This window comes from Lacerta agilis, chromosome 8, assembly GCF_009819535.1.
Source record: "Lacerta agilis isolate rLacAgi1 chromosome 8, rLacAgi1.pri, whole genome shotgun sequence".
Taxonomy (NCBI): domain Eukaryota; kingdom Metazoa; phylum Chordata; class Lepidosauria; order Squamata; family Lacertidae; genus Lacerta; species Lacerta agilis.
The window spans coordinates 13509978-13537224 of record NC_046319.1 but is presented as its reverse complement, the minus strand read 5'-3'; the positions used below and the strand labels follow the sequence as shown (position 1 = coordinate 13537224).

The following is a 27247-nucleotide window of genomic DNA, read 5'->3' as shown; positions in this document are numbered from 1 at the left end:
AATTCTGCATGTGATCATGCTTCGGTGACGATCAGATGTGGATTAAAACTTGTAATTGGGAGACTTTCAGAGACCCATTTGCAGAATGTCTTGCAAAGTCTTTTAAAAAAGAGTATAAGGCCATTAAGCAAAGACTCAAGTAGATACAACTATTGCTATTATAATTCAAAAGAATGGAAACTGTAGGATTGAGAGTTCATGGATAATGATGCAGTTTAAATGGATTCTGTGTGTTTTGTAGGGTGGTTTTAATTTCTTCCTTTGTATTGAAAACTTTTGTTAACCTTTATGCAAAATGGGAAAAACACACCCCATGACCCACACCTGCAATCACCACAAATCTACTTAGACATCCAATTTTAATTCTGGAGCAGTGTTGTTTTTATATATCCCTCGATAAATTATATTCTGCCTACTTCTCCATAAAAGTCTTGAGTTGTTTTATTAGGAGTTTATCTATTTTGGTTTTGATTGGCTGAGAGAATGCAACTTTGTCAATGATGGATTTGCCTCCCTGGCTTCCTTTGGGAGGAAGGGAGGGATATACATGGAATGGATAAATGAACATCCATTTTATTTATTTTCAAATATAAAAGTACCATTATTTATTTTCACTTATAAAAAGTTACCCCCTCACAGAGTACCAGGCCGATATACACAGCAATATAAAAGCATGTAAACCCCACCGCTGCTAAAAGCAGAACAAGGACAAACCCCTCAGAGCTTTTATTACAATTAAGCAGTTCGTTAAGTAAATTAAATTAAGGTGGCTGGCTACTCAAGCGGAGGCTTGACAGCCATCTGTCAGGAATGCTTTGATGGTGTTTGCTGCTTGGCAGGGGGTTGGACTGGATGGCCCTTGTGGTCTCTTCCAACTCTGTGATTCTATGAACATTGTAAACAGCTGGGTAGGCCCGTTGTCATAAAACTTCGCTAAATACCGGTAAAATATGCGACCCACAGCCCAGCCCCAAGCCTATCCCAGCGCTTTGGGGTAGAAAAGTCCCCCGCAGCACACTGAGCCCCGCACCCAACAGCCATGCCCCCCCCTTCCTCACAACCGCCTTTCCCGCCCCTTTCTTCCGCCATGTAAGTTCCCCTCTGCCGCCCGACGATGACCCGCCCCCTGCCCCAGCTCTTGTTTTACCTCAGAGCCGCCGCCATTACCGCCCCGAGCGCGCGAGGAGGCGGGGCTGGGCGGGAAATTCGAGCGCCACCTTCGCTCTTCGCCGCCTTCAGAAAGGGGCTGCCATGGAGACGGCGGCGGAGGCCGTTGGGCGCCTCTCAGACACCCAGGTATGGGGTGCGGGGCGCTGCGGGGTTCGGCCTCTCCGGAAGGTACTTTACGGAAGTGAAGAGCGCGCTACCTCCCTCTCCCTAGTCCGCACCGCGTGTTCCAGAGCGTGTGCAGAGCGTCGTTGCTTTGCCAGCCTCAGGGAAGAGAGAGGGTGCCCCGGGGCATGTGTAGAGTGCTGTTCCGTAGTTTAAAGTGCGTGTGAGCGAGAACGCTAGAGTCCTGTCATTTTTCGTTTTGCATTTGCGATGTCTAAAGCTGTTCTGGTTATGTGGATTCTCTCCCACCACCGCTCTTAATTTTCAGAAAAGAAATTCATAGAATAAACTGTTCCCCTGGTAGGATAGTATTTGGGAGATCTGGGGGTTTTCTCGGGGAGTGGGTGGGGAGCAAGGGATTGCAAAAGGACAAGATCCCTTACAATCAATTATTTTATTATGCCCTTTCATTCATGATTCCAGTGAAATAGTCTTTACTATCTCAGAGCAAGCGTATTGTAGAGATGTGCAGAGTTTATGCGACCCTCCCACCAAATCCCACCTGCTTTTTTGACTGCAAAAAAAAAAAATGTTTCTCAAGTGTCAGGCCACAGTGTGTAAGTATATGAAGTGCAAGTTTTCTGTTTTGTTTTTCCCCAGAGGTTGAAGGCTGCATGCCATTATACGGTCGCTGGCCTTTGTGAAGAAGTTTCACAAGACAAAGAAATTCAGTTCAGTAAACAAACCATAGCAGCTATTTCTGAGATCGCCTTCAGGCAGTGTGGTACGGCATATATTTTACAGATATCTATATTTGTCTGTAGGAACAATCAGTATTCGTGTGTTGTTGCTGTTGCTGCTGCTGTTTTTAAAAAATAGAACTGAAATTAAATAAACTACCGTAACTTAATGATTTCTTTTTTAAATTTTCTGGCACTAGAGGGAGTACACAAGATGAGTTCTGAGAAATCTGTTGAACAACAGTGCAAATGTCAACACTGTTGTACAAAGCCAAATTAACTGTTGCTTTAAAAATCATTTTCTTTGTTTCTAGGGCTGCGTGTGTAAGTTTTCTAGTCCTCTTGAGGGTGAAGGAAAGTTTGAAAAAGTATTTAAAATGATGGGTGATAGCTCAGAAATCAGAACAGGAGAGAATGAGTCAGGACTTCTACCGCCAGACTAAGTCTAGCAGTCTCTGAACAGCTTTAGGAGCCAAGCCAAAGTCAGTTGTTATCTAAGACCAGATGATATCCTGTTAGTTCATAAGGCCAATATGTTTTTTGCCCAAAGCTCCTGATCTTGGCACAGGTTTCTCAGTCCATTATGATAGTTACTTTCCCCTCTTCAGCTACCTTGCACTTTGTGACACCCTGCCCTTAACTTTCTGGAGTGTCTTCCCATCCTCATCTTGTGCCCATGAAATTACTTTGTTTTTAGGGTTGTTGTTATGTTTTAATCCCAGCCAAACAGACAACCTTTCCCTGCTGTCACAGAAGTTGATCTGCAAACATGCTAGCACCTTTGTTTCATACTTAGCAGCACAATACAGTAGATTATCAAATCTCCAACAGGGAGACATCTCGCTAAAGCTGCAGCCCAACCCTTAATCCCACTTACTGGGGAGTAGGTCCCATTGAATTTAGCAAGATGTGCTTATGATGATATTGAGGACCTGGTGATGATATCTGTTGTGAAACTTTTCCTTAGGCTGATAGGTGCCTCATATGTTATTAATAGATAACTGGCCATGAAATTTGCTAAAATAATAAAACTTAACATTTGCCTTCCAACACTAAATAGGGAAAAAATGTTTGAGATTTCCCCTCTTTGTTTTTTCAGAATTCTTTGCAAAAGACCTTGAAATGTTTGCTAGGTAAGTATTGTGCTACTTGAAACTAGACATTGTGCGTATTAATCTGGTGAGAAATCTAGAAAAGATAAGAGGGTACCTCCAGACAGCTATGTGCTGTTCTGCTTATCCATGCGAGTTTTTCAGAGTGTACACAAAGTCGTCAGCATCAAAATATTAACCTGTATTCTACCCCGCCCCATTTAATTTGAATTTATCATAGAATTGTAGAGTTGGAAGGGACTACAAGGGTCATCTAGTCCAACCTCCTGCAATGCAGGAATCTTTTTGCCCAACGTGTGGCTGGAACCCATGACCTGAGATTTAGTTTATGCTATATGAACTGAGCTATCCAAGAGTTTAAAAATCAAGCAAACTTGTTGCCAATGACCTGTTTTCAATAGCTGAATGTCCCATTTGCAAATTAAGCCCCCATCTGAAAGTACCCATATATCTTTCCCTCCCTTCCTGTACCTACTTTTCGCAGAAACCAGCTAATGTTCACTTCAGTATGCAGCATTGCTTCAGCAGTTGTGCTCTGTTGGGGCCAATAGTTTTATTTATTTTGTAGTCTGAATGCAGGGTATTGATTCTAGCCTGTAAGGTTTCTTTCTCTTCCCCACTCACTTACATTCTTATGAAGCATGGTTGAGTACTTAGCTTAAAAACTGTCTGTATGTTCCTTCAATGTGAATAATTCTCATGTACCCTCGATTCTTTGGCAGGCTTCTCATCCCCCACCCCCTATTTTAGTCTTGGAATCACTCTAGAAGCCAGTACAAAGCACAAAAATGTATCTGCACAACACAGACAAATAGTAAATTGCCTAGAGGATAATGAAGCCTTTGTGTTGAGTCTTGCCTCCTAAGAGCAGCCTTGTGGGTGGATTGTGTTCTGCCTAAAGTAATTGCATGCAGGTGTTATGCCTAACGCAGCACACAACAGTTGGATGGTCTCCTTTTGTTGGCTGCAAATTGAGCCCCTTCATGAGCCGGTGAGTAGGTGGTTTGTTTTAAGCTTTTCAGAAGAGTCTGTTTTGTGAGATGTCTTCCCATGTGATAGAACCCACCCCTCCAGGCTGTCAAATTAGAGCTGTTGGCAATCTAAAGTGATTGCTATTATGTTGTTTTATAGAAAGGTTTGACTTCCGGAAGCTGAAAACTTGTTTGCTACTCGTAAGTAAGTGGCTGGTGGAATTGCTTACCTCTTTGAAGAGGCTGCTCGATCAGTGTTCTGGGCTTGTATCCTTCCAGTTAGGAAGCGTGGCATTCAATGTGGGATGGCATTCAATTTCGTTGTACTATGTACAATGACAATAAAGTATCTATCTATCTATGGCCAGAACAGAGGGTCACAGAAACAGATAGTGGGTAAGACTCAAAATCATCACATTCAGACATCTTTAAACTATCATCTGGGTCATCTTTCCTTTTTAATGTGCTTACTCCTGAGCTGACAGACTTCCTTTTGCTGCTCCTTAAGATTGTTGTTGTTGTTCAGTCGTTCAGTCGTGTCTGACTCTTCGTGACCCCATGGACCAGAGCACACCAGGCACCCCTATCCTCCACTGCCTACCACAGTTTGGCCAAACTCATGCCAGTCGCTTTGAGAACACTGTCCAACCATCTCATCCTCTGTCGTCCCCTTCTTCTTGTGCCCTCCATCTTTCCCAACATCAGGGTCTTTTCCAGGGAGTCTTCTATTCTCATGAGGTAGCCAAAGTACTGGAGCCTCAACTTCAGGATCTGTCCTTCCAGTGAGCACTCAGGGCTGATTTCTTTAAGGATGGATGAGTTTGATCTTTTTGCAGTCCATGGGACTCTCAAGAGTCTCCTCCAGCACCATAATTCAAAAGCATCAATTCTTCGGCGATCAGTCTTCTTTATGGTCCAGCTCTCACTTCCGTACATTACTACAGGGAAAACCATAGCTTTAACTATACGGACCTTTGTCGGCAAGGTGATGTCTCTGCTTTTTAAGATGCTGTCTAGGTTTGTCATCGCTTTCCTCCCAAGAAGCAGGCGTCTTTTAATTTCGTGACTGCTGTCACCATCTGCAGTGATCATGGAGCCCAAGAAAGTAAAATCTCTCACTGCCTCCATTTCTTCCCCTTCTATTTGCCAGGAGGTGATGGGACCAGTGGAAATGATCTTAGTTTTTTATGTTGAGCTTCAGACCATATTTTGCGCTCTCCTCTTTCACCCTCATTAAAAGGTTCCTTAAGATTACCTGGATGGATACAGGGCTTTTTCCCCCAGCTGGAACTTGCCGGAACTCGGTTCCAGTACTTTTCAGGTGGGCACCATTCTAAGAGAACAACAGAGGCATTTATGGTGAGTTCTGGCACCTCCTTTTCTAGAAAAACAGCACTGGGTGGATGGGATTACATTAAATAATATCCTAAGCATGAATTTGACATGCAACTATCCAGACCTCTTGTTTTTGTTTGTCCAAAGCAGGCGGAAACGCACAGAGCAAAATTTACTATATCATAGTGTATTAATGCATACTTCAATAGCTGTATTAAATTAATGCTGTTAATTTTGTACTGAGCCTTTGGAATAGAGTGAGCTTAGTCTTGGTACACTGCCTTGGAGTCGGCAGATAGTATCAGGTCACTAATCCCTTTGGCAGAGAGTGCTGTGGACTTCATTGATGTCATCATTTTATGGCTGAGTTTGGGAGGTGTTGCTACGCTATCTTAACTTTCTATCTTTGTTCAGACTTGTCAGAAGCGCTTTCAAGGCCCTTGTACATCTCCACCCACACTTTAGCCTTTGACGTACCTGCTGTTGCTCTCCTAGGCCTTGCCTTCCTTCACAACTGTCCTGCTGCTAGAATATTATTTGTTAGTTCTCTTTGGAGACCATCTAACCCAGTGTATTTTTCTGGGCCTTTTTACTCATCCAGATTTTGCAGCTTCCAGCTCTTGTGGCCACCTGCTTGTGTGTCCATCCTTCTGGATCACTGGAATGTCAGTGGATTTTTTGGTAGTTGTTTGCATAATGACCCAGTGTATGATTGTGTAAATCAAGTAGGACTTGAATGGCTTGTAAAGCACTTGGTCTTCAGCAGCAAGTGGGGTACCTTCAGCCAGTTTTGTTTTATTGGATTTTATATATGCGGTTTGCTGAAGCAACCCCTCCTTCGCCCATCCCCAAAGAGTTTTGTCTGAGAGTCCCAAGAAGCTTTGAAAAGCTTTGAAAAGCACAGATAAGATGCTGTCGCAGTGAAGCCTTCCTGTTTTTCATCATAGAATCAAAATGGAATAAAAGGTGCTTCAATCTAACTTCTTGTCCCTTAAAGGGAGAATCACAGGGGTTTCCCCCCAATGCCTTTCCAGTTTAAATTGCCAGCGTGTAGATTCAGATATTTATGTTCCAGCCATATGTCTGCCTATAACCCAGTCCCTCCTGTGGAACAAGAGAGGGAGATGGCAGGGTTTTATTACACAGCTGCGGCAGCACACAGAATCCTCTTAAGCACATCCCCTGCATGTAGAAAACTCAGTCTACATGTGCTACCTTCTCCCCTTGCTTTCTACATGCAGTGATGATCTGTAGCACTGATGTTGCTTTGTAGAATGTGGCTTACCCTGTACCTGTAGAGTGAAGTCGTATAACAGGCTAGGAAGGATACTACCTTGTGACTTGCTAAAAGGGAAGATGGGGATGATTAACAAACAAACTTTATTTATTTGCATAGCCCACAGGCCGTTGCATCAAAAAGACACATATTACAGATACTGATAAAAACCATATATAACCAATAAAATGAGCTGAATCGGGATTCGGCACAATTAAAACAATAATAAATGAGATCTTAATTATGAGGGGACACTGTTATTCAGCTGGCAGCCCTCAATTTCATGGCCCTCTCAACAAATCTGGCTACCTTCTCCGTTGTCTGGGTATTCTGGTCTGCCAGGAGGAAAAACAGTATGTCCTCGGGCGAGCGGCCCGGAATGGCGAGTATAAGCAGCATGACGATCTCTTCCCTCAAGTCTTTATATAAGGGGCAAGACAGGAGTACATGTGATACAGTTTCCACATTACCGACTCCACTGGGGCAGAGTCGATTCTGGAATGGTGTTTTTGAGAATCGGCCTTCAAGAACAGCGGAAGGTAGCATATCTAATCTGGCCAACGTAAAAGCTCATCTATATTTTGGATAGTTAAATTGGACAGGTATGCCGCCTGGGAGTCCAGGTAGGAGGGGGGAAGATGAATGTACCATGCACTGAATTTCTTAATGATGGCCAGGTTATTTTGCTGTTCGATATTTTTCAGGCGCTGTTTTATGAGGCTTTTTGCCTTGGATAGGCCCATTGTGAGTAAATGCTGTGCATGCAAGCCACACGAGAGGAGTTTTTGGTGTACAAGTCTTTTCCCATGAGCTTTTGTGTACATCCCGTGTAACTAGATGCAGGATTCCTCCCAGGCCAAGCAAGGAACACAGTGAAGGTACTAGTGTGGCACAGTATGACCTGGCTGCTTTTTTACCCAGTGACTATGGAAAAAGCTGGTGAAAGAACCAGCATTATAGCAGCAACTAGTTAAGCAGGAAGACAAAGCAGTGGCAGGGGGAGATCAATGCAGCCTGAGCCATACAGGTGGACTCGGCAGCTTCCTAGGCAAGCTCAGTCCAAAGAGCATTTGTAATTTCCTGAAGTGGCACATAAATATTGGTTCTTGTGGTGATTTGAAAATGGCTGGGTCCCTGTTGGAACCAATAGTGTGACTGAATGCTCTGTGATAACAGGATGACTGCCAGTTTAGGGTGGCAAAAATATCTGAGCCAGCCCCAGAGAGATGACAGTATCGAGAATCAAGAGCTACACTTGTGGTTCAGAGTTTATCTGTAGGGTCAGCAAAAGTCAGTGAGTAGAACAGGAGAGTAATTGGTTGAGGAGGGGCATCAAAATAAGATTGCTAATTCAAGCCAAGGATGTAGCATAATTGCTAAAGGTGTGCTAAAAAAAAAAAAAATGACCCTAAGGTTGCTGCTTCATTTACCTGTGAGATGTAACAAGTAATGTTAACATTGCCTTGGCTGCCCTTTTCATAGTTTCACAATCAAATAAGCCCTTCTACAGATAACATTTTTAAGCTCTAGCAAATCCTCTTGCAAACTGCTCGTGTTTTAGTGATTTGGTGTTTTGATTTGTTTTGTTTTGTTTTTGTTCCCTCTTTACACAGGCATGCAAAACGAAGTACAGTCAACCTTGAGGATGTAAAGCTTTTGGCTAGAAGAAGCAAGTCCTTGGTGAGATGAACCTCTTGTTTTCTTGGCATGTTGTTCAGAAGTCTTGCAGTTAGTTCCTAAGGGTGCCTTCAAACAAATTAATATTTGCTGCCAATGGAGAAACTGCTTTCCTCAGTTATTGTTCCATCCCAAATGTCACCCTTGAATGTCCGTCTTCTGCTTTTCCCCTCTCTTTTCCCTTCGTCATGCTGGACTAAGGAGCAACAGTAGTTGTAAGTGGTTCAAAATACCGGTAGCCATGAAATGCAAGGGTGAAGTGTGTGGCATTTCTACACAAATCTCATATAATGACCGTCTACCACAGCAGTGATTGTTGATACCTCAATCTTCTTAGTTTTTATTGCATTAATTTTGCAGCTGTAGAGGGGGAGAGAACCTTGGTCTTGATTGAAGCCCTGATATGTGTAACAAAACTTTGTGATACCTTCTAGTTCTGTTTGAAGAGTGGTGACTTCCTGGTCAGCAACAGAATGTCCTGGGTGACTGAAATTTTCCTGGACCCTTGGACTGATACTAAATGTTAGCAGAGATGAATGGCTGCTGTCAAAAATAGCCCTGATTCTCCTGGTAGCTAAGGGGTGGGGAAACTGAGAATGATTTAACCCCTACTCATCAGCTGATGAGTGGAGGGTTATATCCTTCTGCTTTTGTCATACACACCATTTCTCTGTGGAGTATTGGTGGGTGAATATTTAACTGCCTATCGGCTGATGTCACCCACCCATTGGAATAATGTAAGCTGATTGACTTGTGGCTGTGGTTTTGAAAAATTGCCTGATGGGTCAAGTTGGAACCCATGGCAGGCCAAGATTGGTTCATGGGGCAGAGGTTCCCATCCCTGTAGTGACATCTAGCAACACAAAATGTGGGATGTTGCAAGTTTCCCCCCACTTGTAAGGGCAATCTCAAAGCTTTTATATTGCTGCACATTGCCAAAAGGAGATACTGTACAAAGCTGCTGTTATCAGGGGTAGCTGTCTCTGTGTGTATGTTCCATAGCATCTAGTCCTGGCCAGGGTTTGTTTATGCATGAGAAGAGAGGGAGAAAGAGACAGAGAAAGTAGAATTTCAAATGTTGTGTGTTTTTGCTAGCCTTAAGGTAATCTAAGCAAGCCTTTCCACCCCTCTGTGCAATATGCAGCTACAAAGAAAAGGCTGAGGGGGTGCAAAGGGTGCAGCTGATTTGTGTGTCCTTGAACTAACAGCTGCAGTATGGCTTAATTGGGCATGTAACGTCTTATCAAGAAGAGCAAGACAGTTATGCCCCTCTACACTCTAAGATCACAGCTGTGCTAGTTAATAGCCCCTTCTTTATACTTGGTTGCTATTAGTGTTGTTCTAATTGGTGTGTGAGAGTGAGGGGAGAACTGTATAAGCAAAAGATCCAGAAAAAGATTCCCTACTCTTGATCTAACTTAATATTGTCTACTCTGACTTGTGGCAACAGCACTCCCATGTCTTGGACAGAAGTCTCCTGTTTGCTACCTGACTGCTCAGCTGCAGTTATTGGGGACTGAACATGCAGCCTTCTGCATGAAAAGCATGTGCTTTTTCACCAAGCTGTGGTGAGGAATGCTTTCACTAGCTGATACTTTGCCCCATAAGTGAGTAATAAAAACTATTTCTTTCTAGCTGAAATACATCACTGAGAAGAGTGAAGAAATTGCTTTGAATAGCCTGGAAGAAAAAGAGAAAAGGAAAAAGAAATCGGGCTCTCGGAAAGGGAGAAGAGCCTCTGATGAACAGGAGGAACATGTGGTGGCTGAAAGTGATGATTCCAACATGGCATAATTTTCTCTTATCAAGACTACATCATTTTCAACAGAGAGTAATGAGATCCTGGGATTGCATTGGGATCTTCAGTTGCTGCTTGCCCTTGAGTTTTCATTAGTAAGTAAGCAAGCACAATGCAGTTGGTATGCCAGTTCCATTTCTTACAGCAGGCATGAAAAATAGATGCTTTGAACAATTGGGAAAGAGAGATTTTAAGCAAATGGAAAACATTGATAAGTTTTCTATTTCACTTTACTTAAACACATAATGCATTGTATAAAGGTCATAGGTCATAACATATTAAATGTAATTAAATGTGAATAACTGCCTTTTTCATCAGTCCCTGACTTCAGAGTGGCTAAGGATTTGCAGATGAATTGCTCCCTTTGCTTTCCTTGGCAGCACCCCTGCCAGAGATATCTTTTACTTCCAAATTTTGGGACACATTAAGAGTCGTGTTGCATCACACCAAAGGTCCACCCAGTCCAGCATCCTGCTTCTGATGGTGGTCTACCAGATGTCTCCAGGACACCCTCATGCCACCCCCATCCCCCTGCAATTGGTATTGATTGACATGTTGCCTTTGAATCTGGAGGTCTGCATATGGCTGCCTGAGGTTAGACCTCCTACATGAGTGAAAACATCCCTCAAACTTCTCCAAGGCAAGGATGGCTCTTTGCAGAGCATACATGAACAGAATAAGGTTTGAGATCCTTCTGGCTATACACTTTTATTGTTTAACAAATATATAGATACCAATTTGTGACAGGATTGATAATAAGAATCAGCAAAAGTCCATAGCTGGCTATTATAAGCAACCCATTTCCATTTCTCTAACCATATCCCCACATGCTCTATGGCAGGCAGGCACACACTCCTAAGTGTCAGTTCATAAGTGAAATTTTTTTCCTGTTTTCAGATCCAACCACCTTTGTCTCTCTCACTGACTCTCTTCATTATCTAAAAAAATATTCTCATCCATGAGGCCTATGCTAGATGAAAGTCCTAATACCATTGTGTCTTGAACCCTTCATGTGAAGTTTCCAGGGGAACAGTTCTCTTGACAAAGTGGCATACTGCCTGCAATATGGGTCCAAAGTTCACAATAAGACACACACACACACACACACCTTGCATGGTATGGGGATATAATGATCAAACCAGCCATTTCAGCTCAGGCCTGTGGCATGGCCGTCTTGACTAGTAGCCCTTGATAGGCATGCCCTCCTTTCATGTGTGTGTCGATGCCTCTTTTGAAACTTAAGCTAGGGCTGTCACCACTTCTTGTGATAGTGACATTCATAAATTATCAGTTGTGTGAAGAAGCATTTTCTTTAGACTGCCCTGAACCTACTGCCAGTCAATCTTTGTATCACCCATTGAAGTTTAGTATTATAAGAGGAAGGTATTTAGTGCCGTATTTTTCGCTCCATAGGGCGCACCGGACCATAGGGCGCACCTCGTTTTTAGAGGAGGAAACAAGAGAAAAAATTTTTTTTCTGGTTTTCCTCCTCTAAAAGCTCTGTTTTTTTGAGGATCAGCAAAACGTTTTGCAGCTTTTTTGCAAAGAGAAAAGCCCTGTTTTTTTGATGATCAGCTAAAAGTTTTGTAGCTTTTTTGCAAAGGGAGGAAAGCAAAGCTCCTTTTGCAAAGGGAGAAAAGCAAAGAGGAAAAGCCCCATTTTTATGGGGTTCAACTCACATTTCTGTAGTTTCTGAAGGAAAGGGAGCCATTTCTACAGTTTCCAGACAGATAATCTAATCAGCCAGTCACATGTCGCTGGGGAAACAAACAACCTCCCTCTGCAGCACATTCAACAATGGAGGGCGGGGGTGAAAGGGAGCCGGGACTCTTATCTCTCTCCCAATCTCTTGCTGCTCAGCTGCTGAGTGTGGTCCTTTCAACACCCCTTTTTCTCTTTGTAAAATAAAAAAGCACTATCTGCTTTTGGCCACTGGGCAATTCGGCTCCAGGGACCACCATTCGCTCCATAAGACGCACAGATATTTCCCCTTAATTTTTAGGAGGAAAAAAGTGCGTCTTATGGAGCGAAAAATACGGTATTCTAAGAAGGAAGAAGGATCATGTATAATTTTATAGACATCTTTCATGTTGCCACTTGACAGCCTTGCCTCCTAGCTTCTACCAACAAATATCTTTGTGAATCCCACCTGCTCCTTCGGGAATAAGGGTAGGATAAAAATCCAATAAAGATAGTGAAATAAAACAAAGGGAGCCAGAAGTTGAGTTTCCCCCCACCTTTGTCCAGAATCCATTTCCTAGTTCTGCCCTGAACTTCTTTGCTTGTAATGTAGTGATTAACCTAGAAGGAGTTGGTTCCACACACACCCCTTATTGATTTTGGCTTGATTTAGCATTTGTATTTCACTTTTCCACAATGAAGCTGAGCTCAAAGTGGCACACAGTTATCACAAAGGCATTAAAAATGAGCAAATATTACAATCACTATAATGTCAGAAGCACAACAACATAAATACGGCAAAAAAAAAACAACCCCAATTCCTCAAACAGTACAATTCATTGCAAACTCCTTGTGGTTCAAAATATCAGAAATGGCTGCTGAGTACTAGCCCTGTGCCTTCCCTCTGGAAAGTGGCTTTTTCATTGAGTACAGCAGCAGCATACTCCCAAGCAGCAATATCTCCCATAGCTTTTAGACTCTGCTTCTTTCTTTTCACTCTTAAGAAATTTGATCAAATCTAATTTTTTGGAGGCATGGGGCAACAGATTCCATAGGAGATCCAGATTGTCTATGATGCCGTTTTCCTATGTGGGATATTTAAGAAAATTCCTTTCCACAGTCTCTTTGGAGGAATGAGTTCTCTCCTCACAGGGGCATGGGCCCAAGGCAAAGACCCTGACTTGAGTACAAGACACTTCAGCTTGTGCTAGAAGGCTCATACCTCTGACAAGGCAGCTTTTAAAGTTATCTGGAGGGAAGGAGAACAGGCAGCCCCAATAAGCTTAAAGGGTAAAGGGACCCCTGACCATTAGGTCCAGTCGCGGACAACTCGGGTTTCGGCTCTCATCTCGCTTTACTGGCCAATAAGCTTAACTGCCTCCAATTGAATTGCCCCTTAATGCCATTGAATTGCTCCTTGGGATCCTGTTTTGCAGTCTGGAGATTTTAAGCATCACTCCCAAACTTAGTTCTGCTGGTGTTGGAGATGTATTCATAGACGTGAAATTTCTGTTCTTTCCAAGTATATCCTGAGGCTGTTGCAGCAGATTTCTCGATTATTCTCAGAAGGCATTTCTCCCTCCACTAAACGCACCATCGTGAGTCATTTGTTGCTAAATCACCCTATTTTTGTGCTCAAAGTGGCCTAATCATTATGGGAATAATGGCAAGGAAATGAGGTTTGGTTGGGTTGTTGTTTTTAGCAAGTGAAAAATGCATATGTGGCTTAAATTAACAGTAAATGTACTCTAATGGGATTGGCACCCAGAGGCTCTAATTAAGGGTTAAAATCAAACAAGACGCACAATTTTGGGACTTAATTGCTCCCTGGTTTGTGCGTCATTGCTTGTGTTTAGAAGGAGATGGGAGGGGGAAGGGGTAGTGGTGGTTGCAAGGAGGAGGGGGTTCTTTGACTAAAAAAAATTAAGTGTGCACCCCCTCCCCTAAAAAAGGGGGGGGGGAAAGGTACAGAATATAACTTGCAAGCAAGTAGCTCCTGGCAGAACTGAACCAGATGGCACTCCTTGCGCACCTCATGCGCTGCCTGTTTCTGCTGGTGGTGATCTACTCCTGTCCCACACCTGCTACGCTTCCTGTTCCAGAAGGACTTGTGTGGAAAGACAGTAAGGTAAGCTGAGAATTAGGAGTCAACTGATATAAAACACAGCCAGGAATTACTTCGCCTTCCATCCATTATGTGAGCAAGCTTTAATCATAGAATAATCAATGAAAGCTTGACAGAGCAATCCTGTAAATGGCTACTCAGAAGCAGGTCCTATTGAGTTCAGTGAGGCTTGCTCCCATGTAAGAAGGTATTAGTTTGTTAATTGGCAGGAAAGGGAGGCAGATTTTAATTTTTGGCGTGGCTTTGGGAGGGGGTATTGGGTGATTTTGTTTTATTTTTTTCTGTTCCGTTCTGTGACTTGGAAAAAGAGTACAGTATTTGAACTGGTCTTTCCTCTTAGCTTTAGTTTTATTAAAAGTACAACCCATGCCTGTTTACTCTGAAGTTGTACATGGCTGGCACACAGTTTAAAGAACATGGTACGTCACAAAATGAAATATTTTTCTGTGTATAAGACGCCCCTATTTTGGGGGACTCCAAATTAAGAAAACACCCCTCAGCACTACCCGTGTATAAGACGCCCCAATTTTAAACCTAAATTTTTGGTTTGAAAACCTAGTCTTATACACTGAAAACTATGGTAGGTCTTTCCTCCCAAGGAGTCTACAGTCCAAAACAGACACTGCAAAGCAGCACAGAGAGGGAAAATAAATTGATTGGAGAATTTAGGTACCATTTAAATTAATCAGTAGATAGCCTGAGTTTGTATTATCCCAAATCACTGTGTGGTTCAAAACCACCCATTTACTTGGAAGGAAGCCCTACTGAAATCAGTAGGTCTTCAGAGAAAGTGGTGTATGTTGGCATCCAGAGGGATCACGCCCTTCCAGCCGATCTGCTGGACGGTTCTTGGTCACTTGCACAACATTACAGTTCTTTTACAGAAGTAAAGCCTCAGCTGCAATTTGTAGGAAATGCAGTGGGACTAAGCCATATCGAATAGAATTGTAGAGTTGGAAGGGACCCCAAGGGTCATCCAGCTCGACCCTCTGCAATGCAGGAATCTCAGCTAAAGTATCCATGACAGATGGCAATCCAACCTCTGCTTAAAAATCTCCAACCAAGGACTCGAGTAAACCCCTCTGATTGCAGGAACCTGTTTACCTTTTTACTGTGCACCATAAATGTGTTGCAATTTGGGGCATTGTACAATGAAACCTCTGTACAGATCTCTGTTTCCAATACTTTTAAACAAAAATGGAGCTTCCAAACATTTGGTTTTAACAAGATTACTGACAGTGTTGTGGAAACATAAAAATTGTATCCAATGCTAGTCCTACCAAGATCAGACCCACTAACTTAGGTTCATTAATTTCACTGGGTCTACTCTGAGTAGGACTTGCTTGAATAAAATACCATATATGAGAATTGCTAAAAACTCAGAAGAATGCAGACGTGTAAAATTTAAACTGTGCTTACTGATGGGAAAGAACAAAGCGCATGCAGAGCAGAGCTGGCTGAGGTATTATTGATGAACTCTGCCTCAGATCTCCATTGTATATGTCTCGGCTTTAAATAATACAGAAAATCTGAAGACCCCCATTTATCAATATAATTGAATGCTGCTATGGGGTTTTCAAAATGGTCATTAAAGAAGCAGTTTTAAGAGTTTTCAACTCTTGAGTGCTTGATTTACTATACACTCTCTTGAAAAAGATCCAAGAAACAGTTCATAAAATTGATCATTAAAAAGATATTTTTCATCCAAATTATTGGATGAGCTACAACGTGGCAGCCTGATAGTTTATTAGCTGATCGCCTTTGTCGTTATTTTTAATGAGAGCTTTTGAATGAAGTAGAAGATCAGAGTGGAATTACCCTTAAAAAGGAAGTACACAAAAAAATTACTTTTAGAAAATTTATTTTGTTTGCAATTTCACTGAAGACTTGGAAAATTAAGACGTAAAAGGAATTCTCCCCCTTTCAGTTGTGAGGCAGAAAAAAGACATCCAGTCAACTGGACATAAATCAGTATAGGAGATCATCATTCTTCTCTGTCATTTCTGCTCTTCTTGAAGACAAATGCCTGGTTTATTTAATATATATACTGCTTACTACTTATGACTGTTTCTAAGCAGTTTACAGAATAACAAAGGCAATGTGTATCTATAACAATGAAACTCAGAAAATACAACTGCAATAAATGAAATCCTTGCCCCAATGAAAACAGTACAGTAACACATTTTGAAACATCTTTAGGGTGAAGGATACCTTCCCTCTTCAACCTGCCCCCTTGCCATGGCACATCCTGACTCACAAAATACAACACTCAACCCACTAGGTAGGTAAAGAGCCCACATGAAAATGGGACAATGAGGCTCAGTGGCAGAGTGCATGCTTTGTGCGTGCTAGGTCTCTGGTCCAGTCTCCAGCAGGTCTAGGAAAAATCTCTACATGAGACCTTTGAGAACTGGTCAGAGGAAATTCCACAGAGCTAGATGGATCCAGTGGTCTGTCTCAATAGAATGCAGCTTCCCTTGTTGTTACGTATTTAATCTAGCACTCATTCAACTAAATCATGTGTGGAGAACCTTTGTCCCTCCAGTTGTTGAAATACAACTCCCATGGCCATTGGCCATACTTGTTAGGACTGATGGGAGCTGTAGTTCGGCAATATCTGGAGGGCCAAAGGCTCCGCAGACCTGAAACATATATTCTGCATTTTAAACCGAATTCATTTTAACTGTGTTAATCTTGCCCAAAGCAGTTGATGCTCTCTGTGTGTTTGTAAAACTATTCAATTTGTGCTTCTCCCAGCTATTCCTGCCATTCTGTATTTCCGCAATAATGCCTAATACACCTCTGCTTCATTTGCAAGTATTCACAGGCACAGACAGACATAAAAAGAAGTGAGCTGCTTGCTTTCCTTTCTGGCCTCGCCGACTGGGTATCTCGTACAAATGAGGCACCACTATCAAGGCAGGAAAAGTCTGGGCTCAGCTCTCGGGAAGACAGAGCCCCTTATCCTCAGCCCCCAGCCCGGGAAAAGGCACCCTGTAAGAACTTCTTCTGGAAGACTTTCTCCTCCTGCTAACGAAAATTACTTCTTGGGATGTTGCCCTAGCACCAGTGGACTCGAGATGGCTGTGATCGGTGACTTCTCTCCTTGGGGAGCAAGTGCTGCTATGTAATTTAAAATTTCCCCTTTCCCTTTTGTTGATATTAAATGTGTGCATAGAGAACCAAATCTATATGCTCATAACTCCCAACTCGTGTGCAGATGTGTTCGTAGGGCATTTAACTGATGTTCCCCATCTCATTCAGACTGTGAAATAAAGCACACTCCAGGTATATTTGCCTGTAAATAACTTCTACACATTTCCAACCAATTACTAGGAGTGCTAGTGCACTATGTCAAAAGAAAGATGTATGTTCCTTGCTGTTATAATTGTGTTATGGATGTGTTTGGGCTGCCTATAGCATTGGAGGGTAAGACAGACATGTACCATTAAAAAACAAACAAACAAGAATTGTTCTGTTAATTACATTTTTTATCCCACTTTTCCTCTTAAGTTGAGATTCTTAGAAACCTCAGTCCTGTGTTGTTGTTTTTCTGGGCTTCCACTGAATCACAGTATAAACGCAGTTCTGCCTATATTTCTTTGAATCTATTAAAAATGCAGATGACTGCATTGTACTCTTACTTGTACAACATACCCCAACAACAGATGGTTAGGACTGAGAAGCTGCAAAGTTAAATGCATTTACTTCAAAAGAAGCCCTGTTGATTTCCACTTCTCACAAGTGTTTTTAAGAGCACAGGCTTGGTTTCTCGGAACTTTGTGTTAATTTAAAATTGGAGCATGGAAACCAGATCCTGAATTCCCCCCCCCCCCAAGAAATTTAGGAAATTAAAACAAACCAACAACCAGGTATAGTGAAGTGTTTTCTGCCAAGCTGCATAACCTTGAATTGACGTGCCGGTCTTTGTGGGAGAGAAGGAATGAGAAACACACCTGTAGTGGGGGAAAGCTTCAGCTGTTCCTCACAGATTATCACAGCACACTAAAGAGTGCTGTCCCAACTTGTCTTTCCTCTGCTGTTTGCTAGTGCTAAGCTTGTCTCCTAGTACAAATAAGCCTTTAGATTCTGAAATAAAACTTTGCTGTGTGCATATACGTAAGCTTTGTGCTGTATTCTATCCAGAGAGAGCGTGGACATGTGATTACATGTGTCTCTTTCCTTAGCAACATTTCATGTAGTGCCTCTGGCTCAGTTTGTAAACTTGACCCGGACAATTTTTTCTTCTGTATGTGAATTGGACAGACACTGGTACTAACTGCCCTTCCTCCACCACCTCCCCACTGATCAGATTCTCTGGTTGTGGCAAAGCTGAAGAAAGTCTGCACTTGGGGGTCCTTTTAAATCATGGCTGGGGAAGATCTGGGCTCTTTCATATGTTGCTGGACTGCAAATCCAGCATGACCAATGGTCAGGGCTGATGGGAGTTCATAGAATTATACAATTGTGGAGTTGGAAGAAGTCCAAACCCCTGCAATGCAGGAATCTTAGCTAAAGCATCCATGACAGGTGGCTCTTAAAGGGCTGAGAGCCTGGGGAGCTGTTGCCACTCAGAAATAAACAAGACTGGGCTAACGGTCTGATTTGTACAAGTCAGCTTCCCATCTGCATGATTGTATTTCATCAATAAAACACCAAAGCCATTTCAGGAATGTATGCTGTGTACTGTTTTTGAGAAAACTGTTCTGCTGTGTTAGAGGGGGGGGGGGGAAACATACATGAGAACTGTATAGCAGTTTCAGAAGTTATCTATTGCTTCTTTGTAGGGGCCTGTCCCACATACTAAGCAGTTGGGATTTGTAGGCAAAGACATACATACCTAAGATTAAAAAAACCAGTAGCACAGACAGCAGGCAGAAACCTATATAATAATACAAAGGTTTTAATACCAGGTAAATGTGGAGTTAAATAGGGTTTTTGTTTTTAGAAAAACAAACCGCTAACTAGTCAAATTTATTGCTAATAGGAGGGGTGACTATCCCATGATACTTTATGCAGGTTATAGTCTCTTAGCTGGAATGCTCCAGAAAGTCAGATTGTTGTTTTCTTAATGTCATCCTCATAAACAGTCTCATAGAAACGGCACAGGCACTGAGGCAAGAGAAGGAGAGCTACCAGTTGGGGGCCACTTTGCAAGCGTGGCTTTGGAATACAAGACGTTTGGCTGCATTCTACTACAGCATGAAACGTGCCACTAAAATGCACGTTTTGTATATATATGTAATGGAGTGTGATGTTCTAGCAGGAGGGAAGCATTGAAAAGCAGGAGGGTAAGGCAAAAGGTATCAGGCACAAAAAAAACCAGGACCCATAAACTCTAGGGCATTGGGCTAGTGCCAAAGCCAGAAATTAATCATGGTGGCAGCTTAACAGCACCACCTGTAAGCATAAAGGAGATAGTTCCCCCCCCCACTGCATATATATATATATATATATATATATATATAATATCACAATCTTTTAAGGATTCCAGCAGGCCCTCAAAGCATGTGTGCTAAATAATATCACCCCCCTAATTTGGCAGTTGGTATACTGCAGTGCTTTGTAGAAGTGCAAATAATTTTTTCTCCATGCAGAATGATGCAGAGTCCAGTGAACAATGTCCTGGTTAGAATTCCTGTGCTCACATGGTGTTCAGTTTATCGATGTGTCCAAACCTGGACTCCCAAGGCCTCCTTATTTCTTGCGTTTGGAACTCAACCACTCCCCCCATGGCAACTTTTTCTTGCCCTTCGACATGCTCCTCAAGGAGTTTAGGGCGTGAACCTGCTGTAGGCGCCTTGAAAGTTCCTCCCCACAGGCTTGCTGCAAAGCCTCTGTCTTTGGCTTGTCCCAGTTCAGGGTCAGAGCAAGAGCTTCTGGGTTTGCTTTGTAAACCAGCTGCAACAGAGAAAGGAAAGAATAAGCCACCACTCTGGACCAAGCTGCGTAAGATATATCAGATTCATGATTGGCTCTCTCTTGATGCCACATGGCTTGGTGGCAGGGGACATGATTTACATGCATAAGGTTTACCGGTAATCGTTGGACATTTCTAGTCTCAAAGAGGTAATGAGAGAGAACCTTGCTAGACACCAGCAGCCTAGATTGATAGATGGTTTGAACTGGTGCAAGGAAGCTTTTTGTGTTGGTTCTATTTTTAATTTAATTCACAGAGGAGGTAGTTTATAAAAGGGGAGGGTGATATTTAAGACTTTCTATACTATCCTTCATGGTAAGATTGCAGGACAGAGTGGTATCAAAAAACAATATAAACACATTAAACGAAAACAACACAGAACTACAAGTTGTTTTTGTTTTAAAGCAACAAGAAGATCAATGCCTAAAAGCTATAAACTTAAAAACTTAAACTTAAAAAAACATTTTTAAGAGCTGAAGAGAAGGACAAACATCTTTATGTGGTGCTGACTGGAAAATCCAGTTAAAACAAAAATGGGAAGAGCGGCAGATTCAGCTCCAAATAGCTTAGGGCCTCAGAGAAGGTAGAATTTGGAACCTAGGAAGACAAATGGACTAGAGGGAGGGAGTGGTGTTAACCCAGTTCTGGCTGTGTGTTGTTCACCCGACCCCACCCTCTTTTAGAATAAATCTTGACTGCATTGGTTCCCAAACGCTTTATCCTGCCCTTTCTCTTTCCATGCAGATTTTATTCAATTTGGAATCCAGGCACAACAAAGAGAAATAACTGTGTGGACTCACCTCTAAGTCTTGACTTGCCAGGCCAAGTTCTGGGGCAGACTTCTCTTTAAGTGTGGTCAGAACATGGCTGCTGAGTGGAACCCCGTTACCAGCACATCTGCTGCTGCTGCTGCTGCTCCCAGCGTCAACCACATCTGTTTCTTCCATGGCAGTTTCCTCTGATCCTGGCTCTAGGTAATGATTAAAATAATTCATAAGGACCCCTGACCATTAAGTCCAGTTGCGGATGACTCTGGGGTTGCGGCGCTCATCTCGCTTTACTGGCCGACGGAGCCGGCGTTTGTCCGCAGACAACTTCCGGGTATATAATTCATATATCACCTTTTATTGCAAAAAGAAATACCAAGACGGTTCACAAACAAAAGCCAACAACAAAGCAACATGGTTTAAAACAGATTATGAAATCACAGCCACCTGTAATTAAAATGCATCGCAGAACCACAACATTAAAGCATCAATAATTAATATATAAAATAAACAAGACAATTGCATTAAAACAGCTGAAACAGCAACCAAAGCAGGAGATTCAAGGCGGGAGATCAGGGGAATGGCTTGTCTGAACAAGTGGAATGCCAATGCTGATTGAGTCTCATATTGCAGTAGGGAGAGCATTCCACCACACTGGTGCCATTATTATTATTATTATTATTATTATTATTATTATTATTATTTATTTGTACCCCGCCCATCTGGCTTGGTTTGCCCAGCCACTCTGGGCGGCTTCCACCAGAGATTAAAAATACATTAAACCATGGCAAAGCTAACCTGGTTCCAATTGTTTATCTTTCTGAACCTAATATCAGCATTAAACAAGGTTTAGAGTGCCCATGGCCAGCCAAATTACTTGGGCACCTGAGAGAGAAAGCCCTATGGTTTCTCTCTTCCTGCAAAAGTACAATAACAATGAATTAAACAACAGTTTGATAACCATTCATGACACCCGAATCAGCCGTCTAATGATAGGGCCAGCCTCGGAGCCTAGTTCGCTTGCACAAACCTTTTAAAAAAAACAATTGGTGCAATATGTGTTTGCTTATGCTAAATAAGTGGTGGAAAATAACGTTTTTTGACCACCGTTCAAAAGAAAAAGAAAATGGCACATGGTTGCGGTACGTATGCAAGGTGTACAATGCCATTATATTGCCCCTCTTTCTTCACTCTGGCATGGTTTGTTGAGAAACGAGCCTCAGCCAACAGCCTCATTACCTTCTGCTTTGGGTACAATGTGGTCCTCGTTTTTCAATGCTTGCAGGTAGAGTTCCAGAAGCTGTCGGGATTGCCGTTCCTCTTCCCGCCTGTCCAGCACCTGCTGAAGGGTGTTTTGCAGAGTCTGGATCTTGGTCTGGTTCTCAGAAAGCTCTTGGGCCAGGTCAGGGCATGGCACATCAATAAGCACCTAGAATAAGACGAGGTCCATCCTCTTACAGCAATGCTGAGGGATCCACACTCCCCCCACCCTGTTGCCAAAGGAACATGGCCCTTCCTTTACCTGGAGGTCTTCCTCCGACAACAAGATGATGGTGGAGAGGTCGTCCTTCAGTTGTCTGGCCAGTTGCCTCCACTTCTCTCCAACACCACCACCACCGTCCACTCTGTCAACGTCTGCGATGTCTCCCTTGAGCCAAGCTGTGCCCCCATCTGAAAAAAGAGCCACAGTTATAAGTGCAAAGGTAAAGCTTATTAAGCAGGTTTATGCCAAAATTCACAAAGTAATCAGCTGGTTCGCATAACACTGTATGTGATAACACTATAGTGATGCTGTGCAAATGTGGGGACTCCTGGAGTGGAATTTGCAGCCACTGTTCTCCTCCCTGGCTCTTTTTACTACCACACTGAGCTAAGCCAAAGTTAATCAGGCTTAAAAGAGCATAAGCATTCAGAAATATTTCTGCCTCCAACTGCGGAGGGCACAGAATAAGCATCGTCCCTGGTAGCAACTTTGTCCTCTGTGAATTTGTCCAATCCTTTTTTAATAGCATCCAAGTTGATGGTCATCACTGCCTCCTGTGGAAATGAGTCCCATAGGTTAACTATGCTGCATGGAGAAGTACTTTCTTTTATCTGTCCTGAATCAGAGCTCAGCTTCATTGGATGCCCAAAAACTCTAGTGCTAAGAGCTTAGAACAGGAGTGGGAAACTGGTGCCCCTCCAGATGTTGCTGGATGACAAGTCCCATCCGCCTCAGCCAGCTTGGCCATGGGTCAGGGATGATGGGAGCTGTGGTCCAGCAACATCGGGAAGGTACCATGTTGACTATCCCTCCTCTAGGCAAATTAATGCCTTATATGGCAGGTGTAAAATGTGCACCAAAAGCATGTGATGGTCTGCAAGTGCAGCAATATGGTAAGGCAACGACTGTTTTGTGTGGGGGTTGTGCTCCTGACCCCCATGCATAAACCCGCTCCGCCTCCACCCCCAACACCTTTCCAGCCACTTCCGGGGTGCGGCGATGTGCACAAATTGCAGCCGTGTGTCAACTGGGCGCATGCAAATTGGTCGTTGCCTGTTCTAAAAAGTTGAAGAACCTAAAGGGGGGGTAGTGGTGGCAGCAGCAGCAGCAGCAACAAAGGTGCTTCTTGCCCAGGGCCTCATTTGCCTCTACACACAGCATCCATATCCTACAGAGCTTCAACTCTTCCACTTACCTATGCTGCTGGTGGACCACTTCTCGCCCTTTGCCAGTGCCACAAACTTGGTGTTCGGCGGCAGACACAAAAAATAGTCCTCGTCATCCACAATGGTGCCATCCTCAGCCAATACCAGCGTGATGGGCTCTGAGGCCTTGTCAATTGCTAGGATGTCACAGGCTGTGGAAAGGGGAGGAGTCCATATAGCTCAGTGGTATAAATATTATTATTATTATTATTATTATTATTATTATTTACTATTGCATGCAGAAGGTCCCTGGTTCAATCCCTGGTGTCTCCTGGCAACCCTAGGGAGCTGATGCAGGTCAGTGCAGACACTCCTATGTTCCTAAATAGTCACCATGACAGCGCAGAAAGTCTTGGCCCCAACGGCATACAACAGTTTCTGTGGAAAGCTTATTTAACTTTATTTATGCAAACGCGTGTTTGCCCTTTTCTCTCCCCTCTGGCACTAACAATTTAACCAGGAATAGGAAAATACAATTATTTATCTCACATCAAATTTATTATGAAAAGTATTGAAGGTATCCTCTTGCCAAATTGTACAACGCTAAAAGGTTCTTTGTAAATAGCCACTCTCCAAGGGCGAAAAACCAGTGAATCCAGGTGAACGAAGGGAAACCTTTGTAAACTGAGAGTCTGTTATTTTCCATTTAGAGCAGGGGTTCCAAAACGGTGGACTATGGACCAGCGGTGGTCTATGAGTTTCATTCAGGTGGTCTGTGTGCCTGTGGATCTGCATTTCCAGACAGGAAATGGCCACATCAAATTGGTTTTAAATTGTATTATTATTGCTGCTTTTATTGTAATACAATAAACAGTATCGGAAGTAAAAGCAGTAATAAAAATACAATTAAAAATCATATGGCATCTAGCACAGTGCCACTGCAATTGCTGTAACAGGCAGAGAAATCGTTAAGCGATCCACTGATTGGGAGCCACTAATTGAGATGACATGGCACAAGTGACTAATGCAGATGGGGGGAAAAACATAGGGGGTGAGGTCTAGTAACTTCTGTGGCCTTCCTTGCCCAGGGCTATGCAGGAATGAGAGCTTTCACCAAAAAAGCTTGCCGGTCAGCTGTGTGTAATTTGCACTGCACAATTCTGTATTAGAAGGCTCCAGGGCAATTCTAAATGCCTGGGAGCCACAAGTAACACAGGTTCTGCAAGAGCTTCCCTCCCCACCAATGGAGATTATAATTCTTTAATGCAATTGAGCTTTAACAAGAGTTTTGTCCACACCCCTTAATCATAAGACACTCAGCTAGGTCACCTTCCTTCTTTTACTTCCTTTTGAAGGTCTACTGCCTTTTCTTCTCGTAAGCTCCTCTTTCCGAACACCCAGGATTTATTACATTCTGCCCTCCCCAATCGATTTTGTTTCCTCAAGTGGCTTTGCTGCACAGTCCAAACGCTGCACTGTGGAACCCCTTGCAACAAGATTCCAGTGCCTCGATTCTATGCAGTTAGGCTTTCTTCACATTTCAGTGGGATTAGGCACACCTGTCTCTGCACAGCACCAGGTCACAAGACTTGTGCTCCTCTTTTGACACTGCAAGGAATCATTTAGCACATCTATCCAGTCTGCGTCCTCCTTCATTAGCATGTCCCAAGTGACCAGGCGGGTTTGCTTGCATTGTCTGGCTGGGCTCACTCCCTAGAGAGTTTAATTCTTGTTTCTTTATAGATATTGCCTTCTTGAAAATCAATCAATCAGTACATTAACACATGCCCCAAAATCTTTAGACTCTCTTCATAGGGAAAGTGCTCCAGCCTCATTTTGGTTGACTTTTTCCTCATAGCCAGCCCAAGACTTGTTGACATCTGAGGCAAACCACAAAATGATGCCTCTCCAGCCAAGGAAGAAGGGGTGAGTGAAGATCTACATGGTGAACAAGGGAGAAATAAAGTTCTAAATTGGGAACAAAGGGAGAAGGAGAACAGCAGCATCTCCTGTTCACTGGCACTGTGACAGCAGCAGCAGGCAATGTATTCCCCTCGAGGCAGTTGTCTCACCTTGTCTCATGATTGGGCTGGCCCTGCTTTTCTGCACCATTCACACTATTTACATGACACTATTAATTTTTTTCAGAAGGGACGGCCGGAACGGCTCACGGTATTCCAAATGAGACTGCATTAGGAGACCAGAACCTCCCAATCCCTCTCTTTGGGCCTGGGGGTACATTTGTGGGCATCACAAAAAAATACCCATTTCACAGAAGAAAAATTATTAATGCTCATAACCTCCCTCTTACAGGCAAAAAACCCCTACCAAAAACCAGATGAAACACAGTAAGAAACTAGTACCCCCCCCAAACAACCTCCAACAAAAGGCAAAACTATCCCTCTGCAACCCAGACTAAAATTGAGGGACAGGGGATTTTGGAAGCTATCAGCTGGGCTATCTGAGGGCACCATGATTCTAAACTGAGACCCCAGTTATGGACAATCATAGTGGTATCTGCTCCTCTTCAGTTCATCACTTACCCAACCCAGTTTAGAGTTATTTATTTAAAACTGCTATCCCATTTTAATTGCAAGTCAGAAGGAAAATAAAAGAAAAATATCAGGTTTTAGGATTCTAATTCATATCTGGTATACTGTTTGACTATTATTACATAATCTTAAAAAAAATGCTTTACTGAAACCCAGTTGGAAAAAAAATAAAACCAGAGGGGTTGCTGTGTTACGTTTGTTTCGCAAAACTGACAGTAATTGACAGGCCAGCAAATTTATGATTACGTATGATTTATGATGTGGCGCATAGTCCACTAGATTTATGAACTGTAATCCTGCAGGTAAGTACAACTGTGATGTGTGTGTTTGTGTGTGTGTGTGTGTGTGTGTGTGTGTGACAGAAGACATTCTTGTCAACTCTGGATAATAGTTTATGCATCTGATGAAGCAGACACTGATCCAGGAAAACTTATTCCACAATAGTTACTGCTGTTCTCCCAGGCTTCCACCTCCCCACCGCCCTAGGTAAGACCCTCTTTTAAAGATGCATCCCAGACCGAAATTCAACCGGTACAGCTTTCAATATCCAGGGAAACTGAGATGGGGAAGCTTCACCTGTGGAATCTCTACCTCTGTAGAGGAGGGGAGAGGGGGGAAACCGCTTACCTTTGCTTCGCAGCTCCCGGAGGCAGGAGGCCGCCACCCCGTGCTGCTCCTGTTGGCCATTCTGCCTGATGAGGCATTGCTTCAACTGGGGAAGCCTGGAACCAGCCGCCATCGCTTTGATTGTGTTCGGCTCTGCTAAAGAAGGCTGTTAGAGAAAGTCACAGACCGCTCTTTGCAGGCAACCAATCAGAGCAGACCTCGCTTTGCTGATGCAGCCTGGGAAATGTAGTTCCCTTCCCAAATTCATTCCACACTCTAACCTCTGCGAGGCAAACCCGTCTCTTTGCATGATGGGAAATGTAGTTCTCATCCATCTAATTAAACTCAGTAATCCCGATTTTGAGTTGACAAAGCAAGGAATCCTATTAATGTATTTCTCCCTCAACCAGCATCTCTTCGAAGTCTCCAGTTCAAAGATAAGTTTACATATTCATTCGCTTCATACTATCAAATTGGCCAGTACTTGCTTCAAGAGGGAACGGGGATACTTTGTAACCCTAAAGTTGAATCATTTAACTGGAAATAATATCTCGTGGCTTTGAAGAACTATAGTGAGGATGAACTACGAAGGCATAGCTGTTAGATTGTACAGTTGTCTTTTGTGGGCTCCCTTCCAGACACCCTTTTATCGCACACCCATGACTATTTGAGCTCTTTAATAATATCGGGGAGGTCACACACAACCCTTCTTTCAGCAGTACAGCGTCTACAGTACTTTATATGTGGAAGGTCTCAGGTTCAACCTTCAGCATCTCCAAGGTAGGACT

General features: G+C 43.0%; 2 protein-coding genes and 1 long non-coding RNA gene across 3 annotated transcripts; 2 read left to right on the top strand and 1 right to left on the bottom strand.

Moving 5' to 3' along the window:
• Window positions 1–1164: 1164 nt before the first annotated feature.
• Window positions 1165–10484, top strand: CENPS (centromere protein S). Its single transcript, XM_033156223.1, has 5 exons — window positions 1165–1296; window positions 1933–2056; window positions 3112–3145; window positions 8320–8386; window positions 10019–10484. The coding sequence occupies exons 1-5, from the start codon at window positions 1252–1254 to the stop codon at window positions 10175–10177; spliced, it is 429 nt and encodes a 142-aa protein (XP_033012114.1). The 5' UTR covers window positions 1165–1251; the 3' UTR covers window positions 10178–10484.
• A 218-nt stretch (window positions 10485–10702) lies between these two features.
• On the top strand, window positions 10703–13744 carry LOC117050571. Its single transcript, XR_004427106.1, has 3 exons — window positions 10703–10862; window positions 12299–12350; window positions 13385–13744. It is a non-coding gene; the product is annotated as an uncharacterized LOC117050571 (long non-coding RNA).
• A 5792-nt stretch (window positions 13745–19536) lies between these two features.
• On the bottom strand, window positions 19537–26627 carry DFFA (DNA fragmentation factor subunit alpha). Its single transcript, XM_033156205.1, has 6 exons — window positions 26481–26627; window positions 23352–23513; window positions 22196–22344; window positions 21913–22102; window positions 20707–20876; window positions 19537–19887 (listed from the first exon to the last, which is right to left on the bottom strand). The coding sequence occupies exons 1-6, from the start codon at window positions 26590–26592 to the stop codon at window positions 19684–19686; spliced, it is 987 nt and encodes a 328-aa protein (XP_033012096.1). The 5' UTR covers window positions 26593–26627; the 3' UTR covers window positions 19537–19683.
• Window positions 26628–27247: the final 620 nt, after the last annotated feature.

Excerpts from the sequence above, each read along its gene's own strand:
- DFFA (XM_033156205.1), bottom strand. The coding sequence starts at position 26,592 with ATGGCGGCTGGTTCCAGGCTTCCCCAGTTGAAGCAATGCCTCATCAGG. Across the intron at positions 22,103-22,195 it reads TGTCGGAGGAAGACCTCCAG|GTGCTTATTGATGTGCCATG; the intron begins GTAAAGGAAGGG and ends GTCTTATTCTAG. Across the intron at positions 19,888-20,706 it reads TGGCAAGTCAAGACTTAGAG|CTGGTTTACAAAGCAAACCC; the intron begins GTGAGTCCACAC and ends TCTCTGTTGCAG.
- CENPS (XM_033156223.1), top strand. The coding sequence starts at position 1,252 with ATGGAGACGGCGGCGGAGGCCGTTGGGCGCCTCTCAGACACCCAG. Across the intron at positions 1,297-1,932 it reads GGCGCCTCTCAGACACCCAG|AGGTTGAAGGCTGCATGCCA; the intron begins GTATGGGGTGCG and ends GTTTTTCCCCAG. Across the intron at positions 2,057-3,111 it reads GATCGCCTTCAGGCAGTGTG|AATTCTTTGCAAAAGACCTT; the intron begins GTACGGCATATA and ends TTGTTTTTTCAG.